This window comes from Chelmon rostratus, chromosome 8 (assembly GCF_017976325.1).
Source record: "Chelmon rostratus isolate fCheRos1 chromosome 8, fCheRos1.pri, whole genome shotgun sequence".
Taxonomy (NCBI): Eukaryota; Metazoa; Chordata; class Actinopteri; order Chaetodontiformes; family Chaetodontidae; genus Chelmon; species Chelmon rostratus.
Window position 1 is genome coordinate 1,050,132 of NC_055665.1, and position 13,273 is coordinate 1,063,404.

The 13,273-nt window shown below is 47.9% G+C and overlaps 2 protein-coding genes across 3 annotated transcripts in view; one reads left to right on the forward strand and one right to left on the reverse strand.

Moving 5' to 3' along the window:
- LOC121610454 (sodium bicarbonate cotransporter 3-like) overlaps nucleotides 1-13,273 on the forward strand; it is a 38,165-nt gene that overhangs the window by 21,881 nt on the left and 3,011 nt on the right. For both annotated transcript variants that reach the window (XM_041942566.1, XM_041942565.1), the window contains exons 9-17: nucleotides 119-206; nucleotides 2,023-2,169; nucleotides 2,290-2,393; nucleotides 2,717-2,891; nucleotides 2,981-3,114; nucleotides 10,837-11,082; nucleotides 11,371-11,476; nucleotides 11,868-12,029; nucleotides 12,162-12,275. In XM_041942566.1, the coding sequence (XP_041798500.1) occupies nucleotides 119-206; nucleotides 2,023-2,169; nucleotides 2,290-2,393; nucleotides 2,717-2,891; nucleotides 2,981-3,114; nucleotides 10,837-11,082; nucleotides 11,371-11,476; nucleotides 11,868-12,029; nucleotides 12,162-12,275 (1,276 nt within the window). The remainder of the gene's footprint in view (nucleotides 1-118; nucleotides 207-2,022; nucleotides 2,170-2,289; nucleotides 2,394-2,716; nucleotides 2,892-2,980; nucleotides 3,115-10,836; nucleotides 11,083-11,370; nucleotides 11,477-11,867; nucleotides 12,030-12,161; nucleotides 12,276-13,273) is intronic.
- On the reverse strand, nucleotides 8,225-9,528 carry LOC121610455 (complement C1q-like protein 4). Its single transcript, XM_041942567.1, has 4 exons — nucleotides 9,366-9,528; nucleotides 9,210-9,266; nucleotides 8,742-8,870; nucleotides 8,225-8,508 (listed from the first exon to the last, which is right to left on the reverse strand). Exons 1-4 carry the CDS (start codon nucleotides 9,526-9,528, stop codon nucleotides 8,225-8,227), a joined length of 633 nt encoding a protein of 210 aa, XP_041798501.1.

Here is a 13,273-nt window from a genome sequence, read left to right on the forward strand (position 1 = left end):
CACACACACTTGATTCTTTGCTGGTTTTTCGCTTTGATCCTCAGCGACAGTTTGAGGTTTTGACATGTGATCAGTCTGTGAGTTCGGTTTGTCGCTGAGCGTCTTCGTGTCCGTCCAGGTTTCTCTTCCTGCTGCTCGGCCCGTTTGGAAAAGGTCCGCAGTACCACGAGATCGGACGCTCCATGGCCACTCTGATGACAGACGAGGTGAGTCGGCAGAGCGGTCAGTTAAACCAGAAACACATTTCAGACCATTGAGTTTCTCATTTAAACACAAATATTTGTCTAATTTTGAAGAAATTAGCCCCAGAGGAGCGGCGCGTATATCCGTATAATGCGAGTACTCGGGGCGTCCATGCGCAGCCTCTATATAACGCATAATCTGCAGAAACTCGTTCATATTCCAATATTTAGTTCTGATATGCTGGTGCTATTCCCCTCTGAGCCCGCGGTGGACTCGTGGACGCGCAGCCGTTTGTTGTTGTTTGGCCAGCTGTTCCTCTCTCTGCCTCCTCGTCCTCCTTTCAACGAGCTCCTCGTCCGTGTACTCTCACTCAAAACGGTGAGGACGTCCATCGTAAACAAAGTCATCGTCCACCACCTCAGAGTCGGAAAAATATTCATCCACTTTGTGAAAAATAACAGTCGCAAACTACAGCTAAACTAGCCGACCGCCGCAGAGTTAGCCGTGTTGTGGCTGGCTGCTCGCAGCGCATGGCGTTCTGTAATGACATCATCCACGTCAGAGGTAGTTGCCTAGAGACGCCGGATGTTGATAACATGCCACCACGGGCTCAGAGGGGAATAGCACCAGCATATCATAACTAAATATTGGAATATGAACGAGTTTCTGCAGATTATGCGTTTATAGAGGCTGCGCATGGATGCCCCGAGTACTCGCATTATACGGATATACGCGCCGCTCCTCTGGGGCTAATTTCTTCAAAACGACTCCAAATGCCACCAAAGTTGTCTGGGGGAGTAAATGGTCGTATTTAATGCTACAAATAAGGTCCAGGTTGTAAAAAACAAAGTTATCCTTTAATCAGCTGTAACTTCCTGCAGACATGGTGGCTGCAGCACTGACTGGTGCAGTTTAAGAAGCTGCTTTTAGACTTTTCTTTGAAAATCAATCACAAATAAAGAAAGTGAAGGATGACTGAAAGCACGTTTTGCTGCTTTCTGATCTTAACTCGTTAACGTTAGCTCGGTGCAGACTGGACAAAGAATTGTTTACCTCAATATGCCACTCAAAGTCTAACGGCAGCTACCAGCAACTTTTAAGGCGGAAAGTTTTCTTGTATGTTCTCCATGAGTTGACATTGTGAGTCAGTCAGGACACCTTAAATATGACAACATTGAAGTTCAACCTGCTGATTTGAGCTGTAAATATTCTGTTTCCTCACGTGGAGGAAAAATGTGGTGGAGTGTCGTTCAGGTGTGCTCCAGCAGAGCTCCACCTGTAGTCTGTTCTCCAGAGGTGCTGCGCCCCCTGGTGGAGCTGAATATGGTTGAAACCTCTCAGATGTTGTTGGCTGTTGAAACATTTTGATGTGGACCAAAGTGTTGGAGGAACGTTCACACAAACGTAGTGAAGTCATCAGTCATGTGACCAGTCGGATGTCACATTCAGTCGTTTAACATCAAAGTATGAGTGCTTTGGAGTAACATTAATAAACCAATATTATACATCAGCAGACTTACTTATGATTTCTCCTGATCAGTAGGAAGAAATGTGTCATTTAAAGGGGAACTGCAGTGATTTTACACCTCAGAGTGTTTCCAGGTGTTCCACAGGTGAAGACCGCTGCGTTAGTGTTTGCAGAGAGAGCTGTGTGCAGGCTGATAAATACTGATTCAAGTGATGCCACCATCCAACAGATTCTACAGGATTCTGGAACAAATGCTGGCCCCAAACGGTTAAACAGGAAATCTTTTACATCAGGACAGCGTCACTGTGCAGGTCTACAGGTGAGACGTGGCGTCTTTACGTCCTCTGACACGCCTCCTCTCTGTCCGACAGATTTTCCACGATGTTGCCTACAAGGCGAAGGACAGGAACGACCTGCTGTCGGGGATCGATGAGTTCCTGGATCAGGTCACCGTGCTTCCTCCGGGAGAATGGGACCCCACCATCCGCATCGAACCCCCAAAGAGCGTCCCGTCTCAGGTGAGGACACCGCTCCAGCAGCACGAGACGTCGAGGCGTCAGACAGCGATGAACATGAACACAGTGACGTCTGTCTGACCCGGGTTCAGCTCTGTGTCTTCGTCCTCTGTCTCTCTGCAGGAGAAGAGGAAGATGAAGTCGGTCCCTAATGGCTCCGCCCACGGCTCTGACACTATCAAGGAGGCGGAGCATCACACAGGACCAGAGCTGCAGAGGACGGGGAGGTCTGTCTGCGTCTCCTGGATAATCAAAAATGATCTCTGAACAGTTCATCAGTAAAAACACGGCTGGTTGAAGATTTGCTGCTTCTCTCTGTTTTCTGAATCTTCGTCTGTTAGTTGGACATTTCTGATGTCATATAGTCCAGACTCAGTTAACACTGAGTCCAGACTTCTCCTCCTGTTCGATCATGTCTATCCTTCAGCCAATCAGAGTCCTTTAAATCTAGTCTGTCAGAGCTGCATCACTTCCAGCATCAGACTTTTTTTTATCAGATTATTATCGGACGTTTCCTAGACTTTTCAGAGATTCGTCCTCTGTCCGTCAGGATTTTCGGCGGTTTGGTGAACGACGTTCGGAGGAAAGCCCCCTTCCTGTGGAGTGACATCAGAGACGCCGCCAGCCTGCAGTGTTTGGCGTCCGTCCTCTTCCTCTACTGCGCCTGCATGTCGCCCGTCATCACGTTCGGAGGCCTGCTCGGAGAAGCCACCAGAGGAAACATAGTGAGAACCAGACTGACGGACGAGCAGCGGTGAACTCTTCTTCTCTGTGTTCAAACCTCGCTGACTTCCTCTCTCTCTCTCTCTGGTAGAGCGCCATAGAGTCTCTGTTTGGGGCGTCTCTGACGGGCGTGGCCTACTCTTTGTTCGCTGGTCAACCTCTCACCATCCTGGGCAGCACTGGTCCAGTTCTGGTCTTTGAGAAGATCCTCTTCAAGTTCTGCAGGTAAGTCAGGCTCCGCCTCCTGCGGCACACCTTTCGCCTGTGTGTATTTGATGGACCTGCTCGTGGCAGCTGTTGTTTGAACTCATTACCCATAAATCCCTTGTGGTGGAGAAATTTGGCACTCTCTGGCTGTGTGTGTGTGCGTGTGTGTGTGTGTGTCTCTGTATGTTACACACTGGCATCAGCAGACTGGAGTTACAGTAGCAGTTATTGAACACCTGATCTGTCGTCATCATGTGTTTGCTGACGTCTGATTGGTTAATATTTGTGTCTCGGGTCTCGGCCGTCCAGTTGTCGACCAGCAGCTGCTGCGATGTTCCAGATTCTACATTTGACATCTAGCAGCAGTAAAGTCACACAGTGTGAAGTACTTTTACTCTACATAAACTACATGAAGCTGATTAGACTCGTGTACTTTTACTGCTGATACTCAAGATATATGAAACTAATAATATTTGTATACTTTTACTTCAGTGAGGACTTTTACTTGTAATTGAGTATTTTCCCCTTGTTAAACTGGTACGTTAAGGATCTGAGTACTTGCTGCCATTGAGTAGCTGATCTGTGAAAACACAAAGTTTAATGAAGTCGGATTTTCACGACCTGCACGTCGAGCTCGACTCCCCCTGCAGGTGACTGCAGGTGACTGCAGAGGACTGCATTAAAACCGGAGGTCGATGACGTCTTTAATAGCCCAAATAATCAGACTGTGTTCTAAAAATGTGGTTCATTAAGAGCTGGAACTGAGCGCTGAGGCTTTGTTATTCTTCACGGAGCCAAAAAGCTCTCGGATTATCTTGAATTCTGGGTTTTTGGATCAGCTGTGTAATTGGCTTTAGAGGGATTGTGCATTTGTTTTCAGAGGGGTGGAGGAGCTTTCTATTGTTTTAGTTTTTTTGTCTGAGGATTAAAAAGGCTTTTTGTAATGACAAAATGTTTTGTAACACTTATATAAAGTCCTTATTTTTCAACCTGCTCCGTTTCCCACCAGATTATATCATGCTCCTTTATTATTCTGCACTTTAAAACTCAAATGTTTCCAGGAAAGTAGGTCAGAAACACCGTCAGCGGCGGTTATCCCACCGCATCGTGTGGAGAGACGAGCAGCATCAAAGCCAGCGATGGTGCTTCAGTAATTTATTTAGAGCTGAAACAAAGAGTCAGTGATACGTAATGAAAAGTTGGCTGCAGTCTGACTCTCTGTGACTGAAAAACCTGCAGAAGAACATGTGGAGTCCTTTTGACGTGCAGGTGTCAGACTGCAGGTTCTGGTTCTGGTTCTGGGGAGGAGGGCCAGTGTAAATCTTGTGTTTGCTAACGGTAACCATCGGTAACTCCTGCAGAGCTAACACCACCTCCACCACCTCCTCCAGACTTTCCAAAGACACAAAGATGAAGAAGAAAACATGGAGACTGTCATTAGATTTTAATGGTGCAGCTGTCTGTCTTTATTTGAGCCCTAAAGGGACCTTTGATCAAACATTAGGATGATTGGTTGAGGTCTGACTGGACTTCACAGGATTGTAGAACAAAGATCCGTCGTCCTCTCAGGTCAAAGGTCAGAGCGGTGCCGGTTCAGGCCGCTCGGTCGGCGCTGGCTCGCGGTGAAAAGGCGTCGTGGTCGTCCTCACATGGGGAACAGCAGGAAGCCGCTGAAGGTGCTGTGGTGGTTGCTGTTGTCCCAGATCTGAGTGTTGTGCCACAGCTGCAGGGAGAGCCGGTCGCCCTCCTCCAGCTGCAGGGCGGCGCCGTTGGACGCCGTGTCGCTGCCCTCGCCGGACTGCTGCTCGTGGGCGATCAGCTGGATCTCGGCGTCATTCTTGTAGAGGACGGCGCTCATGGGGAAGTCGGTGGGGGCGTTGGCTGTGAAACGGATGTAGTAGACTCCACGAACAGGTGCTGTGAACACACCTGCAGAAGTAAAACAGTGCAGTTAGTAAAACATGAGTCTGTGGAAGCATAACTCCAGAGGAACAGGTGTAACGGCTGCAGTGATGGGCTCGAAGGTGTGACTGAGTTCCTCGTCACTGACCTGTGTCAGAGTTGTACGCCTGTCCGATGTTGGTCAGGACTTCTTTGTAGATGAGTGTTTTGCTTCCTGACGTCGTCTTCTGAAGACCGTTACCTCCGAGAGAAACTGCAAACGCCACCTTCGGTACGTCTGAGATGAACAGAACAGAGAACCAGCATTGAGTCCACATGGTTTTCCTTCAGTGGGTCCAGGTGTCCTCAGTGATCCGGAGTCACTGTGAACCCTTTAAATTCCCACTGAAGAGACAACCAAACAGAAAGCGCTCATAGTTTACTGAATGCCATCATTGTGAGACTGGTTAGTGTCCAGCAGAGGGTGCTCCTCCGCCAGTTAACCCCAGTTAACAGCACCAGAGCAGACAGGGGGGGGCTGGTTTTGTTTGTCACCATCAGAAAAGAGTGCTGCCAGGATCTGAAGGAGTGACTGACCTCTCAGTGCCTTCAGCTCCGTCTCTGTGGCCTCCAGTCTCTCTTTCACACCTGGAAACACACAAGAACACAATCAGCTGCTCAGTCCAGTGTGTCAGTCAGGAGGACATGGCTGCAGTGTAACAGGAACCAGATCCAACACCAGAATCCGTTCCAGCTGAGGAAATCCACAGCCAGGCTCAGAGCAGCCAGCCTTACCCAGATTCTCAGTCTGAAGCTGCTTCAGGGAAGCCCGAAGCGTCTTCATCATCTCCTCTTCAGTGTCGAGCTCTGCGGGACTCTCGTCCACCCTTCAACAGGAAGAAGCAGAGACAGACGTCCATCAGGACTCAGTGTGGACGTTAAGCTGTGATACTGTGAGACCTGCTGCCTTTTATTCTTAGCCTGTTTGGTCTCTTCTGTGAAGCACTTCATAATAAAATGTCATCAGTCAGGTGGTGCTTGTTGTTTGTAGTATCAGTAGTATCAGTATCAGTAGTATCAGTAGTATCCGTAGTATCAATAGCAGTAGTATCAGTAGTATCAGTAGTATCAATAGCAGTAGTAGTAGTATCTGTAGCAGTAGTATCAGTAGCAGTAGTATCAGTAGTATCAGTAGTAGTAGTAGTAGCAGTAGTAGCAGTAGTAGCAGTAGCAGTAGTGTCAGTAGTATCAGTAGTATCAGTAGTAGTAGTATCAGTATCAGTAGCAGTAGTGTCAGTAGAATCAGTAGTATCAGTAGTAGTAGTATCAGTATCAGTAGCAGTAGTGTCAGTAGAATCAGTAGTATCAGTAGTAGTAGTATCAGTATCAGTAGCAGTAGTGTCAGTAGAATCAGTAGTATCAGTATCAGTAGTAGTAGTAGTATCAGTAGTATCAGTAGCAGTAGGCTTTAGGGCATTCAATCGTTCGCAACTGGACCTCGTCAGTTTGTCTTAGAAGACGTTTCGCCTCTCATCCGAGCAGGCTTCATCAGTTCGTACGCAACCAGACTAGATAGGACAGCTCTAGTCCAATGCAATGATGTTAGGTTCAAGTATTTATCCCCTGAGTGAGACCAACCCACAAAAACAAGAACGGTATCACTCTATTGTGAGGCAAACGATCCCCCCATTAAGGCGGGGTGGGGTGCAACCCTTTGGTGTCAACGACAGTCGTTAGCCTCGTTAGTGTCCCATTGTTGTCATTGGGAGGCTCCTTGAGCCATGTGTGAATGGCTTTGTTGTTTGTTTTCAGAGGCTAAATCTTTGAATCTCTTAGGGAGAGATGAAAGGACAGCATTGTATGTGGGAGATAGGTGGTGTCTAAGACCTCCCCCTCTGTTCAGAGATGGTTTTTCAACCTTGACATAGATGGCTTCTCTTACCCCTCTTTCAAACCATCTGTCTTCTCTGTCCAGAATATGCACATTTTTATCCTCAAAGGAGTGTGCTTTCTCCTTGAGATGCAGGTAAACAGCTGAGTCCAGCCCTGAAGAGTTTGCCCTTCTGTGTTGTACCATGCGTCTGCTCAGTGGCTGTTTGGTTTCCCCAATATACAAGTCTGTGCATTCCTCACTGCACTGGACTGCATACACCAGGTTGTTCTTCTGAGTGTGAGGTGTCCGGTCTTTAGGGTGCACCAGCCTTTGTCTGAGAGTGTTCCCGGGTTTGAAATGTACCGGGATGTTGTGTTTGTTGAAAATTCGCCTGAGCTTCTCTGATACACCAGACACATATGGAATGACGATGTTATGTCGTCTGTCCCTCTTTTCTTCCTCTGTCACCCTGTTCTTTCTGGAAACAGCTGAACTTTTCACAAAAGACCAGCTGGGATAACCACAGGTTTTGAGGGCCCCTCTCAGGTGTTTGTGTTCCTTGTCCCTTGCCTGTTGGCTGGTTGGAACATTATCAGCTCTGTGTTGTAGAGTTCTGATAACACCTAGTTTGTGTTCCAGTGGGTGATGTGAGTCAAAAAGGAGGTATTGGTCTGTGTGAGTAGGTTTTCTGTAAACCCCAATATGGGGTCTAGTCTGGTTGCGTACGAACTGATGAAGCCTGCTCGGATGAGAGGCGAAACGTCTTCTAAGACAAACTGACGAGGTCCAGTTGCGAACGATTGAATGCCCTAAAGCTTACAATGACCTGGATGAATGAGAATATTCACAGGCATCAGTAGCAGTAGTATCAGTAGTAGTAGTATCAGTAGTAGTAGTATCAGTAGTATCAGTAGCAGTAGTATCAGTAGCAGTAGTATCAGTAGTAGTAGTATCAGTAGTATCAGTAGCAGTAGTATCAGTAGCAGTAGTATCAGTAGTATCAGTAGCAGTAGTATCAGTAGCAGTAGTAGTAGTAGTAGTATCAGTAGTATCAGTAGCAGTATCAGCAGCTGTGGTCCTCACATGGGGAACAGCAGGAAGCCGCTGAAGGTGCTATGGTGGTTGTTGTTTGTAGTATCAGTAGCAGTAGTATCAGTAGCAGTAGTAGTAGTAGTAGTATCAGTAGTAGTATCAGTAGTATCAGTAGCAGTATCAGCAGCTGGGGGGCTCACATGGGGAACAGCAGGAAGCCGCTGAAGGTGCAGTGGTGGTTGTTGTTTGTAGTATCAGTAGTATCAGTAGCAGTAGTATCAGTAGCAGTAGTAGTAGTAGTAGTATCAGTAGTATCAGTAGCAGTATCAGCAGCTGGGGGGCTCACATGGGGAACAGCAGGAAGCCGCTGAAGGTGCTGTGGTGGTTGCTGTTGTCCCAGATCTGAGTGTTGTGCCACAGCACCATCTTCAGCCGGTCGCCCTTCTCCAGCATCAGGGAGGCGCCGTTGGACGCCGTGTCGCTGCCCTCGCCGGACTGCTGCTCGTGGGCGATCAGCTGGATCTCGACGTCGTTCTTGTAGAGGACGGCGCTCTTGGGGAAGTCGGTGGGACCGTTGGCCGTGAAGCGGATGTAGTAGACGCCACGAATCGGGGCCGTAAACACACCTGGAGGGAAGACGAAGAGTGATGAGGACGAGTGTCCTGAGACGTCTCGACTGTCACCAGAGCCGAGAAAGCTTCGCGAGACAACGGCTGTTTCCCAACGTTTGAGCTTCACCTCCTCTTCTCGTCTTTAACGGCACCAGCTGTTTCCTCCAGCAGCTCATCAACCCACAGACCCACAGCATTCAGTTTCATTTGTTCTGTATTTAAATGGAAACTCAGCCATTGTCTCTCACCTGTCGCGGCGTTGTAAGCCCCGCCCACGTTGGTCAAGACCTCCCTGTAGACGAGGTCTTTGTTGCCCGACGTCGTCTTCACGAGCCCGTTTCCTCCCAGCGAGGCGGCGAATGCAATTTTAGGCACCTCTGTAGGAAACAAAACTCCTCTCGTCATCTCTGCAGTGTTTCGGGAAATCTTCACAGATTTGTCCTTTTCAGTTTAAAACGTGTTTGACATGCCAGCAAAGTCCAGCTGGTTATCAGTGTAATCAGTGGACAAACATTTAGGAGCTGCAGTGCAGACGGAAACAGGCAGGACATGTTTCAAAGTGTTTGTCACTGTGCAGCATTCAGCAGCAGAGTTTAATCTATGAAGACATGTTTAGCTAACGGTCATCGTTCTGTGTAGAACCCTTCATTCAGAGGCTCTGCTGATGATAAAAGCTACACGTGGTTGACGTGTTTTTACCCTCTGAGATGTCTCACCTTTGACTCTCGTCAGTTCCCTCTCAGCTGCGTCCAGACGTTCACTCATGGCTGCAAACGGTGAAAGAGAAGAAACGTTCAGGATCAACGGGACAAACGGACGTTTTCAGTTTCTGTCTTTTCACTTTGAAGAAAGTTTAACGTAAGATCGTCGTCCAGGCGCGAGCGGGGGGGACTCACCTCGCCTCTCGGCCTGCAGCTCCATCAGGGTGGCCCGCATCTCCTTCAGCTCGGCCTGGCCGTCCGCCGGCTTAGCTGAGCCGAGCCGGGCCAGGCAGGCCAGGGTCAGCAGCAGGAGGACGGGGAGACGCGGAGACATGATGAGCGGCAGGAGGGGGTGAGGAGGACGGAGAGGCTGCTGCTTTTTATAGAGACGCTCAGTATGGACGATGGCCTCGGTCTACTGTCCAGCGGTTTCTGCTGAGCCAGTGTTGACTCTGCACATCAGAGCTGACTGAGACCCAGATAACACTGATCATTGCTCCTGCAGGCTGGACCCAGGTCCTCAGAGACTCTGTCCTGCAGACCTGCATCAAAACACCTTCACAGTGCTCTTACCAGGTGGTCTCTGTTGACTGAGTCTTTGATCCCATCAGTTCCTGAGTTAATCAGACTTGTACCAGTTTCAGACTACAGCTGATTCAGACTGGTTCTGTCACGGCTGTTCGTGTGCAGAGAATTTTAGCTCATGTTAAAAGCTGTGAAGGCCCCAGCCTGTAAGGTAGGTAGGTAGGTAGGTAGGTAGATAGATAATAATAAAATAGTGAAATAGTAAACAGTAGTAAAAGTATTGGACAAAATAAGAATATCTACAGCAAATGGTAGTGAAAATAAAGTGTACCATGACTGTAAGAACAAACTATATATGATAAAATATCGAAATAACAAGCAGTAAATCACAGACTAGTAACACACGTCTAAAATTACTACAGTTTAATTGGTTAATGAGGGTGTACATTACACCAGAAAAACTTAATAAATTTAACATGCAGATACCTGATTTATGCAGCAGATGGAGGAGATGAGGGTACTTCGTTTCATCGTCTGTGGTCCTGTACCAAAGTAAATGAGTTTTGGGAAGAGGTAAGAGCCGTAATACAGGAGATTTTATCAATAGAGTTAGATTTGGACCATAAATAATTTCTTCTGGGCTCATATCCTACAGGTTTGAACAGATAGCTGTCAAAGCTCCTTATAAATATAGAAATATTACAAGCTACGAGAGTGAGAGCTCTGTCCTGGAAGCAGCATCGGGCAGTGGTTCAAAGAAATGTCTTTATGTTTACCACTGGAAAAAAATACGTATACTTTAAAAGATAAGCAAGAAATGTTTCTGAAAGTGTGGTATTTGGTACATCAAGAACAAAGATTTGTCTAACTTGCTGAGCGAAACTGGGACAACATAACTCCTCCCAGTACAGGACCACGATCATAACGATCACTTTATTTTTCTTTTCTGTTTCTTCTCTCACCTCATGGATTAAACGCTGATTTTTAACGTACCAAATGTCTGTTTATTTGTTTGTTTACCGTTAAATCTGTGTGAGTAACCTCGATATATCTGCACAAAACTTCATAAATATCTTGTTTAAAAGAAACACCGGTGTCTCCTCCCGTCTGTCCTCAGTGAATACAGCCTGTCCTACCTGTCCCTGCGGACCAGCATCGGACTGTGGACGGCCTTCCTCTGCCTGCTGCTGGTCGCCACCGACGCCAGCTCCTTAGTCTGCTACATCACCCGCTTCACCGAGGAGGCCTTCGCCGCCCTCATCTGCATCATCTTCATCTACGAGGCTCTGGAGAAGCTGGTCCACCTCTGGGAGGTCTATCCCATCAACATGCACAACCAGCTGGACAACCTCACCTTCTACACGTAAGCCAGACCCCGCGGCGTGCTGGTTAGACCTGCTGTAGACTTCCACATTTGGATTTATAGTTCAGTTTTCACCTCCTCATCGCTTCATGCATTTGATTTGTGCTTTATTTCCTCTCAGTAGAGTAACGAACATAGAAAGTGTGGAAGTGCAAAGACGTTTGGTCGAGCAGAGTTAGTCCAGATGCCAGCGTGCAGCTTCAGCTCTAACAGTGTGTCGGAGTCATTTCTTGACCCTCCTTTACAGTCAGCTTTGTTTGAATGCATCTGTCTCACCTGTTGTCGCAGGTGTCAGTGCTCTCCACCCACCAACGCCTCGGCTGAAGTCCTCCAGCTGTGGACGAAGAAGAACGTCACGTCAGACAGCATCCAGTGGGACCAGCTGGCTGTGAAGGTCTGAGTGCGGTGAAAGTACTGCGTCGTACTGTGTGTACTGCAGTTATCAGTGAGGACGCTGAAATACCAGCAAATACATGAAACACACCTTCACATTTGATCTATGGGGATCTGTGGGAAGATGTTGTGTGATGGTGGTTGTAGGTAACGACATCTGGCTGATGTGGACAGCTGACATTCAGGTTGAACTAACCCTGCAAATAAAGTACAGTTAAGATGCACGACTGCACGTGTTATGTTTCCACAGACGTGTTGTAGTGAGATTAAACTGTGATGCTGTGACATCAAACATCAAAAGTACTTCAATACAGTCGGCATCTAGTGGACATTAGAGGAACTGCAGTGCAGCACACTTGAGACTTTAACGCCGTCTCTCTCGCCGTCTCCAGGACTGCGTGGACTTACACGGCGAGTTCATCGGCTCGGCCTGCAGCCACGACCGCCCCTACGTCCCTGACGTCTTCTTCTGGTCCGTCATCCTCTTCTTCACCACCTTCTTCCTCTCCTCCTTCCTCAAACAGTTCAAGACCAAAAGATACTTCCCCACCAAGGTTTGTGTCTTTACATTTTAGGGATAAATTCATTCGATGTTTGGACGCGTCAGTCGGGGAGTCGAGTTAGAAAAGATCAGATTTTATTGGGGAAAGAAAAAATGAAAACGTTGATCAGTTTTGTGTCTGCAGGTTCGATCGACCATCAGCGACTTCGCCGTCTTCCTGACCATCATGATCATGGTGCTGGTGGATTATCTGGTCGGAGTCCCTTCACCCAAACTCAACGTGCCCGACCGCTTCGAGGTAAGGCTTGACGCCGCTGCGTCTGTCTGCTGCTTGTCCTCGGTGAATTGGTGCACAGTATATAGATTTTAATCTCATTCAGAGTGTATATATGATCCGTCTGCGGCAGTGAACGGTGAATCAGCGCCTTTATTGTCATGACGTGGTCAGAAAGTGTCTCCATCAGGGAGTAAAAAGACTTGTTAAATGTTTAAAAAGCGAGTGCCGTGCACTTCTCTGATCTTTGTGTCGGCCTCAAACCTCCGACAAACTCAACCTGAGTACAGGATGTGCTCCTACTCCTAAACTTTGCCAGTCGACTGGCGCTTCAGTGTCGTAACAGGTCAGTGGCCGAGGCCGCCTCTTTATCAGCCGCTCTATTTGAGCTCCAGTCAGATAACGCTGTGTACAGGACGGGTTCAAAAACGAAGAGCAGCGACCTTGAGCTTCACTACGATGTGTGAGTGGAAAAAAGTGGAGACGTTCATGTTATTAACTGTTAAAAAACATCAATTAGCCACAGTGCTTTGACTTTTGACCTGCTGGTGGCGCTAAAGGAAATGTTAGAGAAGTCATAAGAAGTCATCCTCTGATGAAGATGAATGTCTGTAAACATCCAGTCTGTGAGGTTTGTCCCTCTGCTCCCCCCTGAACACCTAATTACTATCATTTGCTGCTAACAGTTCTGTAACAGCCCCCCCCCCCCCCCGAGGCTGCAATGCTTATTACAGCCACAGTACGAACCCACACCGGCTGCTGCCACAGATGTGGTGTGATGAAGATGCATTCGGTCGTATCATCCTCTGCATCACCGTTTCTCAGTCCTGGTCCTGGAGTACCACTGCCCGGCATGTGTTCGATGCATCCCTGCTCCAGCACACCTGATTCAAATGAATGGCTCGTTGTCAGGCCTCAGCAGAGCCCGGTAACGAGCTGAGGATTTCAATCAGGTGTGCTGGAGCAGGGAACATCTGAAACATGCAGGGCAGTGGTACTCCAGGACCAGGACTGAGAAACAC